The sequence below is a fragment of the Triturus cristatus genome, chromosome 1_1 (genome assembly GCF_964204655.1).
Source record: "Triturus cristatus chromosome 1_1, aTriCri1.1, whole genome shotgun sequence".
Taxonomy (NCBI): domain Eukaryota; kingdom Metazoa; phylum Chordata; class Amphibia; order Caudata; family Salamandridae; genus Triturus; species Triturus cristatus.
In genome coordinates this window covers 1,028,474,275-1,028,491,183 of record NC_140579.1, presented here as the reverse complement: position 1 = coordinate 1,028,491,183, position 16,909 = coordinate 1,028,474,275, and the positions used below count along the sequence as shown (strand labels likewise).

The window sequence follows — 16,909 nt, the reverse complement described above, 5'->3', positions numbered from 1 at the left end:
CATGGCAGCCAATTGTGTTGCAGTGCAGGGGAAAGCACTGGGTTGTGCCGTATTGATGTTTATACAACGCATCCCTGTGCTTTGAAAATGATGCAGCACGGTGCAGCGAAATGGCTTTAGGTGCATGCTGCGTCGTTATCTTGTAGTTGAGACCCTTAGAGCATAGAAATGCCCATACACACAGGCCTGCGATGGCAGGCTGAACACACGATCACAGGCACCATGGGTGTAGGTGCTCACACTGAGCAGTCTGCAATGGCAGGCTTCTCATGAGTTTAATCATTATAGATGCCAGTGTGCACACACCGGTCTGCAATGGCAAAACTGGCTTATGGGCTCACATTAGGTGTGAGCTCAAGCATACACCCATGCCCGGGTCATCCAGACACAGGTTGACCCCTTAAGGTTGCGATTGCACAGACCCTGTCTGCGACTGTGGACCGGTTACCTTGCCATTAGCACCATGAGTGCAAGAGTGCAGACACAGGCCTGCAATTGCCGGCCTGACCCGGGGATGCAGGTATGCACTCAGTGGCCCACGTTGGCAGGCCGGGCACCTATTCAAAGTACACAGGTGCCAGGGTGCATTCTCCAGCCTGCAAAAGTAGGCTGGACATGTATTCAAAACAGCATAAGGGCTATTGCATGCAACCAGTCTTGTACTGGTAGGCTGGGTGCATAGTTAACACACCACAGGTGCAAGTGAGCCCTCACAGGATTTAGTTGGCAGACTAACTCATGTTTCAGAACACTGTGCACACTGTCCCTCGGCATAACATAGGGAAAGTGCCCAGATTCCTACGGTCATGCTGACAGAGTCGGCAAAGACTAGGCGAAAAAAAGCAAAAGGCTTTCCCAGCTCCCTCTTCCAGTGTTCTCTCCCCTACGTGGTAGGAGATTCTACTCTTTCAACAACTGCATTTTACAGCCCAGTGACTAAGTAGTGGGGAGATTGGTGAAGTATAGATTATCATCAAGGCTGGCACTGCAGGTGGAATTGAGGGGAACTTTGTACATTGTGCCTGTTGCACCTTCCTAACCCACCAATGAATAAAGACATTCAAGCGCGATGTGCCTCTTTGCTGTGTAAAGGCATCTAAAGACAGAATACCACCGTCAGGAATTAAATATCTCAATGTTTTGAGGTTCACTGAACGCAAAAGGGCCTGAGCTTTTGGTTTGATAGAGAGAGGAATAATAGGGTTATTGCTTAAGGGTAACCATGGAGAAAAAGTGTCGGTGACATAAGTTAATTTAGAAACGCTTAAAACGCATTGTCCACCACATCCGAGTGTGGTAGGAGACGTGTGAAATTCTGCACTGTTAGAAATCGGGGTCTCTAGTTGGCAATGGTTTGCACCGTTGTCCAAGTAGGTACCCTTCTTCCTAGTCAAGGTAAGGTGGATACACTATTAAAATAACCCCTGCTCACCCCCATGGTAGCTTGGCACGAGCAGACAGGCTTATCTCATAGGCAATGTGTAAAGCATTTGTGAACACACACAGTAACCAAGTGACAACACTACAGATGGACACCACACAAGTTTAGAGAAATAAGTGTTAAAGTCTCCAGCCCAAATCACAGAAGATGCTGCTATGGCAACATATTGTTGCATAATCATGTCATAAAAGTAGATAGTGTCTGAGTTTGGCATGTTGGAATTAAAAGATGTGGTGCATTTGCCATGCACTGTTGCATAAAGGTCCTCAGAGCCTGTGACTGTCTTCTCATGCTGAAAGCTTACATTTTGTCATATCAGGATAGTTACCTCTAAGAGTTCGAACTGAAGGATTAGAAATACCTACATGTACCCCTTGTCCTTTGCCAAGTGAAGTTAAGTTTGTGGGGTAAGATGTGTTTCTTGTGGTTAAAGCCCATCTGCCCCATGCATTTCTATATATGTCATTCTGTACGTAGGTTTTTTGGGAAGATCAAGGCCGCAAACATTCCAGGTAATTAGTTTCGTACTAATTAAAAAAGAGTCAAACAAATCTGCAGTAACTTGGAATGTGTACAAGGCCTTGAGTGTTTTCCATAGAAGAGATATAAGGTTGGAATGCATGTCAACATGGTGTTGACGGAAACAACATGTACAAGTGATTTATGATGGCTATACTGAACAGAAAAAACACTGCACACCACCCTCCTCCCTCACTATAAACCCAAACAGTGAGCATTACCCCGACCCAATATTTGTAAAGCCCAGAACATAAGTAGGAACAATCAAGTAGAGAGACATCATAAACCCAATATGTGATATTTACCTAGAGGAGACTAGGAGTCAGCCAGCATATGAGATGTCACGGGGTAACACAAACATAGTGCCACAATGACACCAGCTGGCTGAGTTGTACAGAACATGAAAACACATTGGATATTGTCTTGCTCTCAACGCATGTTGTAAGAAGAAATAAAGAGAAACCGGACAGTCATCCACCACGCCATCCACCATGCCACAGTGCAGCAACATAATACAGTTATCAAACAAAGATAGCTTAGAGGCAATTGGAATTATCAGAGGAAACATTTAGCACCTCATGGGATTAATATGACAAAATGGTAAAAAAGGAACATTATGTAAATTCAATCCTTTTCATCAATATGTGAAGGATCAGACGGATCTGGTTGAAGAGATGGCATTCTGCTGTTGATATGTCATCACCGGTTTCGCTTCTGGGTTTTGTTAAGCAAGGCAAATTCAGGTTTGTGGGCATTTCAAATATAGGCAGTGAGGAAGAATGTTGTTGTGGTGGAATCTGGAGATGTGTGGAGTTTGTGCCATCTGGTCAGAGTGGAATCAAAGGTTTATGATGAGGGGTATGGGATTGCACAATCAATTTGACACCCACATTTCCAGTAGTTAACGGGTGTCAAACAAAAAGGGGGATTGTGAGTCCAGCATGGTGGAAAGATCATGATTTGTACGCAGCTGTGTGAGCAATTCTTAGGAGTTCTCATTGCACTAGTTATTAGTTATGGTTAGTTTAGTTTTGTGTAGATAACCTGCTTTTCATGTTTCCATTTAATTACATTTGTCTTTTTCTTTTCCTATTTGTGTTGGATTGCTTTGGGAAGGGAGAAGCGATATGGTTAGGATCTTTAAGGTACTGGTTATGCCAGGGCCTTATCACTGTGTGGGTAGAATTTGGAACTATGCTGCTTCAGTGTGTGGAGCCGCAGATTCCAATGGGGACAGCTAGACCTCGTGCCTTGCTGATGGTTGGCTGGCCCTTTTGTTCCAAAGGCTTTGGAGGATTGGGTATCATCAGCATATTGGAGAAAGGGGGATTTCTCCTTAGTTATACCTCACCATAAAGGACAAGGTAACATAACATTTGTAAGTTTAGCTGTTACATGTCTTTGGTGGAATGATTCTGCTTGGTGTAAACACCATTCGACACAATATCATAAAAGTGTTTTTTTGCAGATGATAATAGGTGACAAGATCATTCCGTATATATTTTTTGTGTTGCATTTAGTTGTGAAGGTGTTGTGCTGTGTTGTTTCTTGTGCTGTCATTTTACGTGCAGCATTATGGCATCCTGTTGTAGTGTACTGTAGTTGTGTCATGTTTTGACATATTAAATTGTGCCCTGTTACTTTTATGCTTATTGTTTTGTCTTGTTACACTCCTGTCTTTTAAATACCTTAGAGATGCCAACCAATTCTGCTATATTTATAGCCAAAGACCGCATTTTTCTTTAAAGTTGAAATAACAAACATTTATGGTGTTAAAATGCCTCTGATCCCATTTTTGAACAATTTCAGACATCAGTCAGCCCAAAAGAGTGGCAGAGAAAAAGGGCCTGATTTAGAGTTCGGCAGATGGGTTACTTCATCACAAAATTGTCAGATATCCGGTCTGCCATACTGCAAGTTCATTACATCTAATAGCACTTGTAATACGGCAGGCGGGATATCCCTTACATTTATGATAGAGTAGCCGATCCGTCAAACTCCAAATCACGTCCAAAATCTTAAATTAGCACTTGTCTTAAATGCTCACTTTATGTGAGAAAGCCCAAAGAGTTAAAAGTGAGGGGCCAGGTATTGCCCCTTGAGCAATTTTGAGAGGTTCTGACAGAATTGCTGATGTGGCCATACTGTGATTGCTTAATAGGGCCTGTTGCAATACCCATTCTATTGCTTAGGATTTAGTGGTTCCAAAGATTGCTCAGGGAGGACCAGAGTATCTTTGATTAGGTGAAGCATTTGCTTCTAATTGGTAAGTTTTTGTGCTGTGTCCAAGATATATTACCCGCATTGGAAGTCAGCTCCTTCCTGTTTTTCTGATAGATTAAAAATCGCTAGCAGTCAGCGCGCCAAGAAATAGAGGTTCAATTACTTCTTCTCAAGCCTAAAAAATTCGATCCAGAAAATAGTATGAAACAATCCTTTTCCAGCAGTGCCACAGGAATTTTGAATATCCTAGTCTCCACTCCATGTTTCGCAACTTTTAATTCCTCTTGTTCTAATAACACTATGATTGCAATTGAAACTATGTGGATTCATCTAATATTTATTTGGTTTTGTTCAGTGGCATTATTACTTAATGTTTGGTCATTTGTAAAATCATTCTAAGTCCCCTGGGCCAAGATTACGTTATAGAAAACGACATTAATAAATCGAAGTAAGAAATAAATAACAGGTGGAATCTGTGTGTTAGGTTCCTTAGCGGACCTAGTTTAAGTCTGTATTAAGTTTCATCTGTCTAAATTGTGCTGACAGTCTTGTGACAAGAAATTCAATGCTCAAAACTATCCAAGCTTTTCAAAATTATGCAAATTAATGGTGATTCACTTCAACTTGCTTTCATTACCACCAAACCTACTCCCTCGCACTCTTATATGCCAAATTAATGAGGTTTACATAAACATGTAAGCAAGACACAGCAAGCTTTACAGATTTGCTCTAATTTATGAGTGCTTTTACTTAGAAAGCTGCTTAAAGACATTTTGTTCAATTTCTTGGTAGCGTTATCCTAAAATGATAGGACATATACTATTCTGACAAGAAAGACTGGTGTGATAAAGCATTACTTGTGTGCATCTTTCAAGTAATGGGTGGTTATCTCAGCAGGGTTGGTTCTACTTTTTATCAATCAGAAGTCAGAAGAATGAATACCATTGAGTTGAGTCATAGTCATAACGCCTATCTCAAGCACATAACTAATAAAATAAAACTGCTACCCTATAAACGTTAAATGCTAATAACCTACTACTTAGAATAGTTAATACGTATTATTTACATTTTGATTTACTGACAAAAAATAATAATAATTAGCAATTAATTTTAAAAGGAAATTCTGGTCAGGTGCTTGACTCCAGCACTCTGCTGGAGTCGGGCACCTGAGGATGGCCCTCAATGGGTGTAGAATTTTGTTTTCCACAGCACATAATTTCCAAGTTGGCAATGTCAAGATGGCTGAAAAAGATTTTTTAGATTCCATCTCCAGACAATCACGTTTGTCAAAACACTGAAAATGTGATTGAGAGGACTTTAAATGGCAGAGATACACAATAGTGTTACTTGTATAAAGCCCACTTTGAAACTATTTAAGCAATGAGAGCTCAAAAACTAAACAGATATACACCAAGGCATTAAAAGCACATTCTCCGGATAAAGTTATACTTTCATGCAAGATTTGATGTAATTTCATTTAGCCGTTCGGGTTGTATGAGTGAGCAAAGTTTTCCAGGGGAGCTAAAATGTGAAAAAATGAAACCCCTTACCATTTTTTAGGTCGAGCCGAACATGCGCGCATGTGCTGCCCCTGCGAGGCAAGCTGTATCCACTTCTACGGGCCTCGGCCACGCCCTCCCTGCCCATTGGTTAAAATGTGTGTCCTTCCGAAATGCTTTCTTCTGTATAGTTTATTGTAGGTATATGTCCCACCTTCTGGTGTCTTACTCCTCACGTGGAGTATTGGCCTAGTACAGTATCCTTTCTCTGACGGCTGTATGTTTGCGCACTCTTTGCAGCTTGTACGTTGGCTTTTCAAACATGGTGCCGGACGGCCTTTCTTTTCTATTTATTACTTTTGTGGCATTCGAAGCATGCTATGCTTTAGCTTCACATGTTTAAAGCTGAAGCGCGGCATGCCGCAAATGCTACAAAAGTAAATAAATACATTATTGCCACCTTTGAAGCTTGTACCTTCAGCTTTAGCTTTAAATATTCCGTCTGCCCGCCTTTCTTTTCTATTTATTTACTTTTGTACCATGAACAGGTACTTGTGAAGTTAAACCGTGACGTGCCGCAAATGCTTCAAAAGTACATAAATAAGAAAGGCAGGTGGCTGCCATGATTAAGTCAAAAGCCAACATACGAGCTGCAAATATTGCCGGCTTTGGAGCATCTACATCGGCTTTAGCTTTAAATATGGCGCCTACCCGCCTTTTTTTTCCTATTTATTTACTTTACTACCATTCAATGCACACCAGGTTTTAGCTTTAAATATGTGAAGTTAATGTGCAGCGCGCTGCAAATGCTACAAAAGTAAATAAATAGAAAAGAAAGACGGGTGGCTGCCATGATTAATGCAAAAGCCAACGTACAAGCTACAAACATTGGCTGCTTTGGAGCTTCTAGATCATCTTTAGCATTAAATATGGTGGCCTCATGCCATTGTTTTCTATTTATTTACTTTTGTACCATACGTGGCACGCAACGCTTTATCTTTAAACATGTGAAGTTGAAGTGCAGCGTGCCATTTACAAAAGTAAATACATTGAAAGCAAAGGCGGGCGACCAGCTGCACATAATATGCTGCATGGCTAAATACTTATAGGGGCCCAAAATCGAAACAAATTGCATTGCAAATGCTTGTTTTACTCTCTATGAATCTTTAGGAAAAGGATAGGTACTCTAATGAATAAACAATGAGAGCGTTGTCGAGGTTTATTGGGTGTACTTAAATCACGTCAAGAGAATAGCTGGAAATGTATAATGTGCTTGTGATGGATTGGCTCACGTTGTTTTCATTCATTGTATCTTTCTCTTTTTCGCAGAATACTATGATCTCGCTGATGCGAGAGTGTGAGCGCTTCTTGCCTGGAGCCCCTTTCTTCACAACTTTACGTACTTTATCACTAAGGATACGCCAGCGGGAGAAGCTCTGAAGAACTGTGAGCAGCTTCCCTCGGATCTCACATTAGTCCAACTGGAATGTTTCACGTTGTAATGCATGCTTAAGTGCTATTTGATTTGTTTCCTGATGCTGCGGTATTTTAGTTAATAAACTATGCCTTGAAACGAATGTCCGTGTCCTTCATTTAACAACTAATAGATACTCGTGTTTTCTTTCTTTGTACTCTATACTTCGCTTTACTCTCTCGAAACTTCCCGGTGGTTAATGTATTATTTTTATAAAACACACTCATTTTAAGTACCAGGTGCTATCTGATCATTTTAGACTTTGTTACAATACGATGATCGCAATATTATTTTTATTGTATCCATATTTCTTTGCTGTCACCGTTTATCTTTTTATCTATATAAACCATTCAACAAATACATAAGTAAAATAAAACAGAGTTTAGATTAGTGAATGTTGGTCTTTGTATATACAAAATGAATACACATTGCCATGCAATGTGGTTTTTTGGGCTTATCAGATACACAATGAACTGGGGTTCTCTAAGAAAGCTGCCAAAAGTCAGTGAAAAAAGTGAAAAGCGGGAGTATTTAGGAAGAATCAGAAGATATAAACAAGCATTTGCAATGCAATAGGTCTCGCATTTACGTAAGTTTGAGCTATTGGCACTGTAAATGACAATGCCTTTTTTTTATGATTTGGTTTTTAAAACATAAATAAAAGGCATTGCCATTTCCGATGCCAATAGCTTAAACTTGCATAAATGCAACACCTATTGCATTGCAAAGGCTTGTTTGCTAAGCTGCTGGAATTTTCTTCATCTCCTTCCCTATCAACGCCCCCTTACGCCCTCGTGAAGCAGGCGCCTCTGGGAAACACTACCTCAGGGATCGCACAGGCATTTTCCTTTTCCAAAGTTACAAACGACGAACATGCAGAGTTGGACATTTTTGCATTTAGGTCACCTACAATTATTACCTTAGGGGAATCCTCCGAATTACTAATGTCACGGATAAACATGAAGATTGAGCTTACTAGATAATCATACATTTTGCCCGGTGGGATATAGATTGTTGTACACACGAGCACGGCATGCTGTTGTCGTGCTCGTGTTTGATGTAGTCTTGAGCGTAAACCTTGCTTCAGGCTCGTGTCCATTTTCATAGAATGTCGTCATCCGTCACATAATGCATTGGAGGTTGGTGTTAACGGTGGGGCACGTGGAGCTTCATTTGTATTGGGGGGTAAGATATATATATGGTGGTAATGACAGCTGTTGTTATTACTGTCTTGCACTTACCGCTGTCAACACGTCGCGCTGGAAATAAACGTTTGAATGTTTACAATTAACGGACTCTTCCTTATTAGTGACAACCTAGATCCTACATAGAGGTTAGCTATCAGAAAACAAGTATTAACATTTTCCACAAGGGAGCAGCAGTCTCTAGTCATTAAATCAGTGTCCGTTCTGTTGGAAACCTCTGTACTATTTGGAAAGATGTTCCCGCACTACTGAATACGCTAAAATGCCAAAGGACATGAGATTGTCATTTTATATAAATCACAAATAATAAATCAAGCAGTGCAATTTGACAATGCACTACGTTAATGCATGAATTAAAGACTTAATATAAAAATAAAAAACAAATACAGTATAATGTGTTCTCAGAGTGTGTAATATATTTAGGAGTCCATAGTTGTGTGTTCGTTTTGTACTTCAAACATTACTAAATCAAATTATAAAGGGTTTTTGTTTAGCTTCACATCCAACCACTTTGTGGCGATATGGTGCTGTGAATTCCAAGTGTGAACCAAAATTAAGTTAAGGGTTGCAGTACAAGTGTAAGTAAATATGCCACATAAAACAAGCTGATCGCAGCAAAAAGAAGTGGATGCATGCTTGTTTTTGCTGCCAGTTCCCCCGGGGCACAAGCAGGCATCCACTTCTGTCACGGTAACTGATTGCAGCAAAAAAGACAGAAGTGGATGCCTGCTTGTGTCCCGGGGGGACTGACAAAAAAAAAAACACTCAAAGCGTATTGGCACCAGATGGCCCGCTGGGTGTTGAGAGGACTCCATAGGCGACAGTTTTGTTTGTTTAGATACGAGTTTTCCGTCGCCATTGCGCAAATGTAAAAAAAAAAAATGACCATGCCTTTTATATATGTGTTCCTGAATCTGCAAGTGGTGCGTAGTTTAGGAGTAAGGCTCAGCACGCCACATCATGCATGCTAAAACACTTCGCAACATGAAGACACCAACTGAGGAGAAAGCAAGTAACATATTACTGTCCTTTATCTTTTAAAACCCTGATTAATACTGTGTCAAACAAACTGCAGCTTAAAGTCACCAAGGGTGGGAGTTAGTTGAAGCATTTTTCACTTGAAAACATAATAGGGGTGTGCAACAGCGATACAAATCAGGCATTCTTATCTAGAAATACATATGAATTAACATTTCTTGCGCTGAAATGTAATCTGGTGCATATTTAAAGCCCTTGGGCAAAGTCCGCGCTGTAGAAAGACTGCAAAAATCATAAATACATAAATGTGACTTTAGAAGAAACAAATATTGTTAAAGGCACACATTTAATAGAACTAGTACTGTCCGAGCTGTTCTGTTGAAATGTCTGCTAGTACAGAAATACCGAAAATCAATTTGTATGGGTGGCCTCTGCAGTCAATGGGTTTGATATTCCAGAGTAGAGCGTGAAAAGGCCAGCAGAGGGCATCCGTACAACAAACAAAAGCTCAAAACTCGCACCTTTCATAGTAGCCACACGGAGCATGTTTCAACGCGCTGGGCCGAGATTGTAGGGACAGTACAGGAGTTTGGCTATTCCCACGCGGTCTGCCTTGTCACTCACCAGCCTAGAGAGTCTGTCACCTCACCAGCCCGAGAGGTGCAGCTCTCAACCCCGCAGCTCCCGTAGCTCGATGCTGGCTCAACGCCCCGGTATTTCATTTATTAGGAGGGGGGGGGGGGGGCAGGGAAGGCAAGCTCGGTGTCAGCGAACGCAAGAGGCACATTTCAGTTTATATTAACAACGCAGGAACGGATGACGATTTCTTGAGAGGTTTCAGAACACTTCGCGAGATGTTATCATAATGTGTATATGGTTTTTTGATTTTCATTTTGTCTAAGTTGTCTCAGGTACTTTTCCGCCTTAATCAGTACTGCGTACTTTAAAACAAGAATCTCCACAAGACTAACTTAGTCTGTAATTGCACCACGCTAAAACAAGCAACACTGGTTAATGGGAAAAAACATGTGTTTTTGGACGGAACACGAGCGCTGAGACTTTGCTGCAGAACGACCAGAAAGATCGCCGTTTTTGGGTACAAAACAGAGAGCCGACGAGGTGACCCGCAGGGGAGAAATGGTGTGTTGGTGGAGTGCGAGGTGTGTCGTGGTGAGAGGCGGCGCCGGTCTCTTCGTGAACTTTGTGCGCAACCAGGCATGCAGCTACTCCAAACAGGCGAGAAGGGAGGGGGGAATGCCAGCAACAGAGGAGCCCGCAAAAGTGAAAGTGATCGTGATTACGATCGCTACGGAGGAAAGACACATGGCGCTGCGCGCGTGCACGTTCACGTGCACTGTAGCTTTAGGCCACGGCAGCACTTTGAAAAGCCCAGATATAAAATGTCTCTTCGAGCCTTTGGCTCGCGAGACCTAAAAAAGGGACCCTTAAACAGAGAATGGATTCCCATCAATTACCTTGGTGATCAGTATCATCATCTGGTAATCCTCCCAATTTAACGATATACCTCTTGATCATAGAGGCTATCACTTTAGGAAAACTCTCTCAAGTAGGTCACAGAAAGGAGAGCCAGAAGCAAGAGAAGAACAGTTAATATGTTTCTTCAAAAAGTGATCACAGATGGGTTCTCTAGTAACTATGTGAAATCGTGCAGTGCAAAAATGGTGAGTGCAATATTAAAATAGAATTAACCTTAATAGAAAGCAGTCATTTATGAACACTGCTTTTTGCACTGTATTTATTTAGAATGTTAGGGGATATATAGAATAAAAATTGTTTCTCTCCTAACAATTCTATTTTAATATTGCACTCACCATTTTTGCACTGCACGATTTCACATAGTTACTCCCGCTTTTCACCTTTTTCACTTTTTTCGCTGACTTTCAGCAGCATTCTTAGAGACCCCCGGTTCATTGTGTATCTGATATGTAGTGTTTGGGGAGAAGAAATGTGGCAGGTCGTTAAAATATCCCTTTGACCCTTATTCTCTGTGCGTTTATAGTTTTTTGGGCTTAGGCAGGCTTGGCATAATACCGTTAATATAAAATACTGTCAGAAAATGTCCTGCGTGAATTGAATATAAATTTTGTTTTTGCTTACTTAGTAAGAGACTTGTCAAATCAGGCATTCTGTAACGGCTAGACCCTGCCTTCAACCCGCTGCGAGTGCATATCCCCCACTGCAAACAACTTTCAGGTTGGGTGCAGCGCCTAGACTGCAGCCTTGCCCTTACACTTAACCCTCCTGTAGGAGAGTAGGATCTGCACTTATGTTGCCCCCAGGTTTTTTTCTGATGTTTACACTGGTTTCTGGCTATAGTCTGGCTGGGACCCTGCTAATCAGGGCCCCAGCCTCTCTGTTCTCTCTAAACAACTTGGAGTGCATATTAGATGCACTAGTGATTGGATACTGTGGTACCTTATGAGCCCCTAGAATATGGTACCTTAGGTACCTAGGGCATTGGTACTTCAAAGGCCTACCAGGGGCTGGAGCATGTATTATGCCACCCCTGGGAAGCCTTCTCAATCTGACACCACAGGCCTGCTACTGCAGCCTGGGTGAGGTAGTGTTAGCACTCCTCACTGAGGTATAGGTTCCTATATCTCACCATACACACACATATAAACCTATCAGTCACCCCTAAGGCAGGCCCTATCAATCCTGAGGGCAGGGTGCTTGGTTTCCATGTGAGGGGGTGCCTCTGCCTGAGCAGGGCCCCTCTGCAGCTCTCAGAGTCCATTCTCTGTAGCTGTTTGTGGATGCGGTTAAACCATATACTCTTAAGTGCATTATAACCTAGCGGTAAATGCTAACTTTGAGATAGCTGCATCAAAACATCGTGTTTGGTGTCAAACGCTTTGGAATCAAACCCCCACACCAGTAACTGGTGTAGGAGTATGATCCCACCCTTCTAGAGGGATAGACATGTACCCACTGTGGAAACACGGTAAAATCCTGAAGAGCCCTGGCATCACAAGATGGATGCCACCAGTCACAGACACTGGGCTGCCCTCCTGCTGCTGACCGAAACTCGCAGTGGAGGAGGCCCAACAATAGGCATACTGTCACAGGGAGGTGTGGTCACCTCCCAGACAGGATTTAGTGTATTGGGGCTGGGTGGGTGCACTCCTAGAGTGCTTTGAAGTCCTGCACTGGGGGAGCAGTAGGCTCCTCTGTGCATATGCCAGCCCACGTGTGGTCCAAGCCTCCAGCAGGATTTCCTCCAAAGATCAGAGGCCTACCTCATCCGGAGTGACCGTGGGCTCCTGGTGAGTGAATCCTCCCGAGGAGTCTTCGCAATCCCTTGCCGGTTGGCTTGTGGGTCCCCAGAAGACTTTTCTACAGAACCGAAGGGCTCCCCTGGTTGCTCCAGGCCTGCCCTGACTTACCCTCGCTGGGTGAGTCACTCAGACTTTCCTGGTCTACACCGCTGACTTTTTACACTTTCCACAAGACTTGCTGTTGCCAAGGCTTGTTGGCTCCAATCTGGTCGCCGACATCGCAGTAAGCTGCAAACTTTGTGGGACACACCGAATCCAGCTCCTGGTTGTCATCGACACCTCCTGGACCTCATGGCTGAAGAGTCAAGACACCCATGATCACCTGAAATCACCCGACGACTGTGGGCATCCAGCTTCCTTGCCCCGGGTCACTGCCAAGTGACTTTGAACACTGTCCCCTCTGCTTTCAGGTCTTCTTTCTTCTGAATCCAGCCTTGGATTCCACTGGACACTTCTCCTGTCTTCACAAGCAGCAAGTCTTCTTTGGCTCACATTGAAAACGACGCCGAGACCCAACACCAAAAGACACCTATGCACCCGGCTTCCCTGGGTGAGGTAATTCGAGTACTCCGGTGCTCCTGTGTGTGTTGGCTCTAGAACTACTTACCCTGTAAGTGACTTGCTTGTAGACTCTCCCGAAGTATCCTAAAACTTTAAAATTCCAACCGCGACTTGCTCCATTGAAGTCTATTTGGATCCGTGGCTGTGTTCTCACACTGCATGCATCTCCCGTGGGTCCTTTACTTACCTGCCTTGGGTGGATTAGTGAGGCCCCAGCGCTTCTGAAGACCTTAGGCCTTCTCCCTTCTCAAGTCGTCCTTCTTATACCTTTTTAGTATATGGTCTGGTACACCCCTAGGGCCCCAGCCATCTAAGTGCTTAATTTGGTGTGAAATGTTGATTTGTGCATATGTCCTTGAATTCTAATCTCTTAAAGAGATTAGTAGAGTGTGTCTAGTAATAAATACATATATATTTTATATATATACCTGTGTGGTGTCCTTTCATTTAGTGATTCAAGAGATTATAAGGTAAAACAAGCTGCTTTACATTCCTCTGGGACTTAGCCTGAAGGCTGCTCTCCACAGCTACCACTAGGATAGCTTTCTTTAAAAGGTTGTCTTAAACCTATCTACCATAAGAGTTGAATTGGACTGGTGCAAGGTGGCCACTTTAACTAGTGACCAGCATATACCAGGCCAACTTCTCACACCTCCTAAGTGCCCGACTCCAGGTGTAAATGGCTTTTAGTCATACGCAGCAAAGGTTCGACGCAGGGCGTGGCCTGCCTACAGCCATGCATTTTACCCCCACCTGCTCTGGGTGCCTATCATCACTGCACACATCCATAAACTGGATGCTCGTGTGTTCACGATCTCATTTTGAATCGTGAGCCAGGCATTTCTTTTTAGTATTTTGTTTATCATTGTAGTATTCAAGTTTCCCATGCCTCTGAGTTACACCCCCTCGCATCTCCCCCCCCCACTTAGCACTTTGCTGGGGTCGGGCATCAGAGGATGGCCCTTCATTGGTGTAGAACATTTCTTCCCACCTCAAAACCTCCCGGTTGGCAATGCCAAGATGGCTCAAAATATTCTTTAGATTCCGTCTTTAGTCAACCACATTTGTCAAAAAATATAAAATGTGATTGAGAGGAGTTCAAATTCAGAGATAAGCAAGTGTTACTTGTCAAAAGCGCCTTTGAAACTGTTTCAGGCTGTTTCAGGCAATGATAGCTCAAAAACGACTAAACAGGTACACACCAAGCCAATAAAAGAACACTTTTGGGGTAAAGTTCTACTTTCATGCAAAATTTGCTGTAAATTCATACAGCCATTCGGACTGTATGAGTGAGCAAAGTTTTCTAAGGGAGCTAAAATGCGGAAAGGTGTAACCCCTTACCATTTTTAGTATTCGCCTGCACATCGCTTGCACTGTGCTTAAGAAATCTATTATTTTTGTTATATCTTAAAAGACTCTTCAGTTTTTATTGGTCCCTATGCTTGCCAGTTTACTTTCCTCCATTTCTATTAGTTGTAGACTGTTCTACCTTCTGTGTCTCTGGTATCTGTTTCCGGTGGTCTAACTACTGATTACATATAATTCCTATCCGCGTTGGTGGTTCGAACATTTTTTTTTTGGGTTAAAGCTGCATACCGTTTACTGTTTATATTTTGTTATCTTTCCCGCTAAACACCTAATATTTCTAGATTTTACTACGAATCGTCAGTCACAATTGCAGCTACCTGGCAGGCAATAGGGTCATGATTGAAATGGTGCAGCAGGTACAGTGGCACCGGAGCCAAAGGTTGTCTCCTCTAAACACCAAATATTCCTATATTTTACTACTAGACAGGCAGCCACAAATGCAGTTATTTTGCAGGCACTAGCGTCATGATTTGAATGGTGCCGCAGATGCAGTGGCACCAGGCCCAAAAGTCGTCAGAATTCCTCTTAGCACCTAATATTGATATATTTTACTACTAACCAGGTAATCAGAATTGCAGTTACTTTGCAGTTAAAAGGGGCTTGATTTGAATGTGCAGCAGGTACAGTGACACCAGAGTCAAAGCTCTAGGGACCCCACTAAACACACATATTTATTTGCATGCTTTTAATGCATAGTATTTTAGCTTAATACTTTCTAAAAAAGGGTTTAAGTTCTCCAAAAGTAATTTAAACCGCCCCCTGTACTTTTGTTGTATGTAATATGAAGAATATCAACTGCATGTTCTTAAAACAGGCATACACTTTGTCTAATTTAGCTTGCTTTACACCTGGTATTTTAGCTTAATATTTGCTAAAAAGGGTTTGAGTTGTCCAAAATAAGTTAAACAGCCTCCTGTATTTTCATTGTTATATAATATGAAAAACTATAACCGCATATTCTTAAAACAGGCAAAGTGCAGTTTTCTAGTAGGCACTAGAGTCATGATTTCAATGGTGCAGCAGGTGCAGTGGCACTGGGACTTATTATAACAATTGATGTGAAAAAATATAGTATTTGTTACAACATACAAACTTAAAAGTATATAGCACAATAATTGAAAATGACACAGTACACTGTTTAAATAAATACAAATTGTAAACCATAAGTAACACAATTCCCAATGATAATGCATATGCAAATATGTGCTATATGCCCCTTATTGTTTTAGAGTTTATGTTCATGTTTATGTTTTTTCACAATAAAAAAAAAACGTGCAGTGCAAATTTGAAATAAGACTTCGCAAGAGAAATATGCAATAAAAAAAATAAAACGTGCCCATCTCAATAAAACACTAATCTCACTTTCAGTTTCTTTCTTTCACTTCTATTGCACAACTGCTCAAATGCTCATTTGAAAAATCAAAAGACAATTTTCATTAATTTATCTGAACAATGGACAATAACCAAACAACACGTTTTCACCTACTTTTCCTAATCTTGTTTTTTGGGATTTACACTGATTACGCGGCATTTGTATGCTTTTTTATCGACCTTTTACCTAGTCTTCCCATTGGTGCACCACTTTCAAGCCTACTTATCAGGTACATATCAGGTAAATGTTTATTTATTGTTGTCCTTCACCATTTTTTAATTTTTTTTTAGTTTTATATAGCACAACAGCCAAGCTTCAGAAAAGACTTCAGCATATCCAGAACGCCTCCGCCCGTCTCATCCTGGACGCCCCCCGACGCAGCCACATCTCGAGCCACCTGAGAGACCTGCACTGGCTCCCTGTCAACAAGAGGATCATGTTCAGACTCCTCACCCACGCACACAAATCCCTCCACGACCTGGGCCCAAGGTACCTCAACGACCGCCTGACCTTCTACACGCCCACCCGACAGCTACGATCCGCGAACCTCGCCCTCGCCGTCGTCCCTCGCATCCAGAGAGCCACCGCCGGAGGAAGATCCTTCTCCTACCTGGCGGCTAAGACATGGAACTCCCTGCCCGTCCATCTGCGGCTGACCCAGGACCACCTCGCCTTCAGGAAACAGCTCAAGACCTGGCTGTTCGAGCAGTAGCAGACCCCCTCCCCCAAGCGCCTTGAGACCCTTCCGGGTGAGTAGTGCGCGATACAAATTCCTTGATTGATTGATTGATTGAAGGTATCAGAGTGCTTTAAATGAGCACCAGTTACGTTATGAAGGTCTGAGACACTTTTACGCCGCTGTAGAGGCACTTTTTGTAACGCTGCAGTGGCGTAAGTAATGTGCCATGTTGTGCCATATTTACAGAGTGACACATCTAAGCAGATCTGTCACTTTGTAAAGGCCTGTGCT

At 42.4% G+C, this 16,909-nt stretch overlaps 1 protein-coding gene across 1 annotated transcript in view; it reads left to right on the top strand.

Annotated features, from left to right (window-relative positions):
* The window catches only part of PRR29 (proline rich 29), an 845,024-nt gene extending 837,772 nt beyond the window's left edge, over window positions 1–7,252 (top strand). The window contains exon 5 of the mRNA XM_085599757.1: window positions 7,012–7,252. Within this exon, the coding sequence (XP_085455883.1) occupies window positions 7,012–7,043 (32 nt within the window). The 3' untranslated portion in view covers window positions 7,044–7,252. The remainder of the gene's footprint in view (window positions 1–7,011) is intronic.
* Window positions 7,253–16,909: the final 9,657 nt, after the last annotated feature.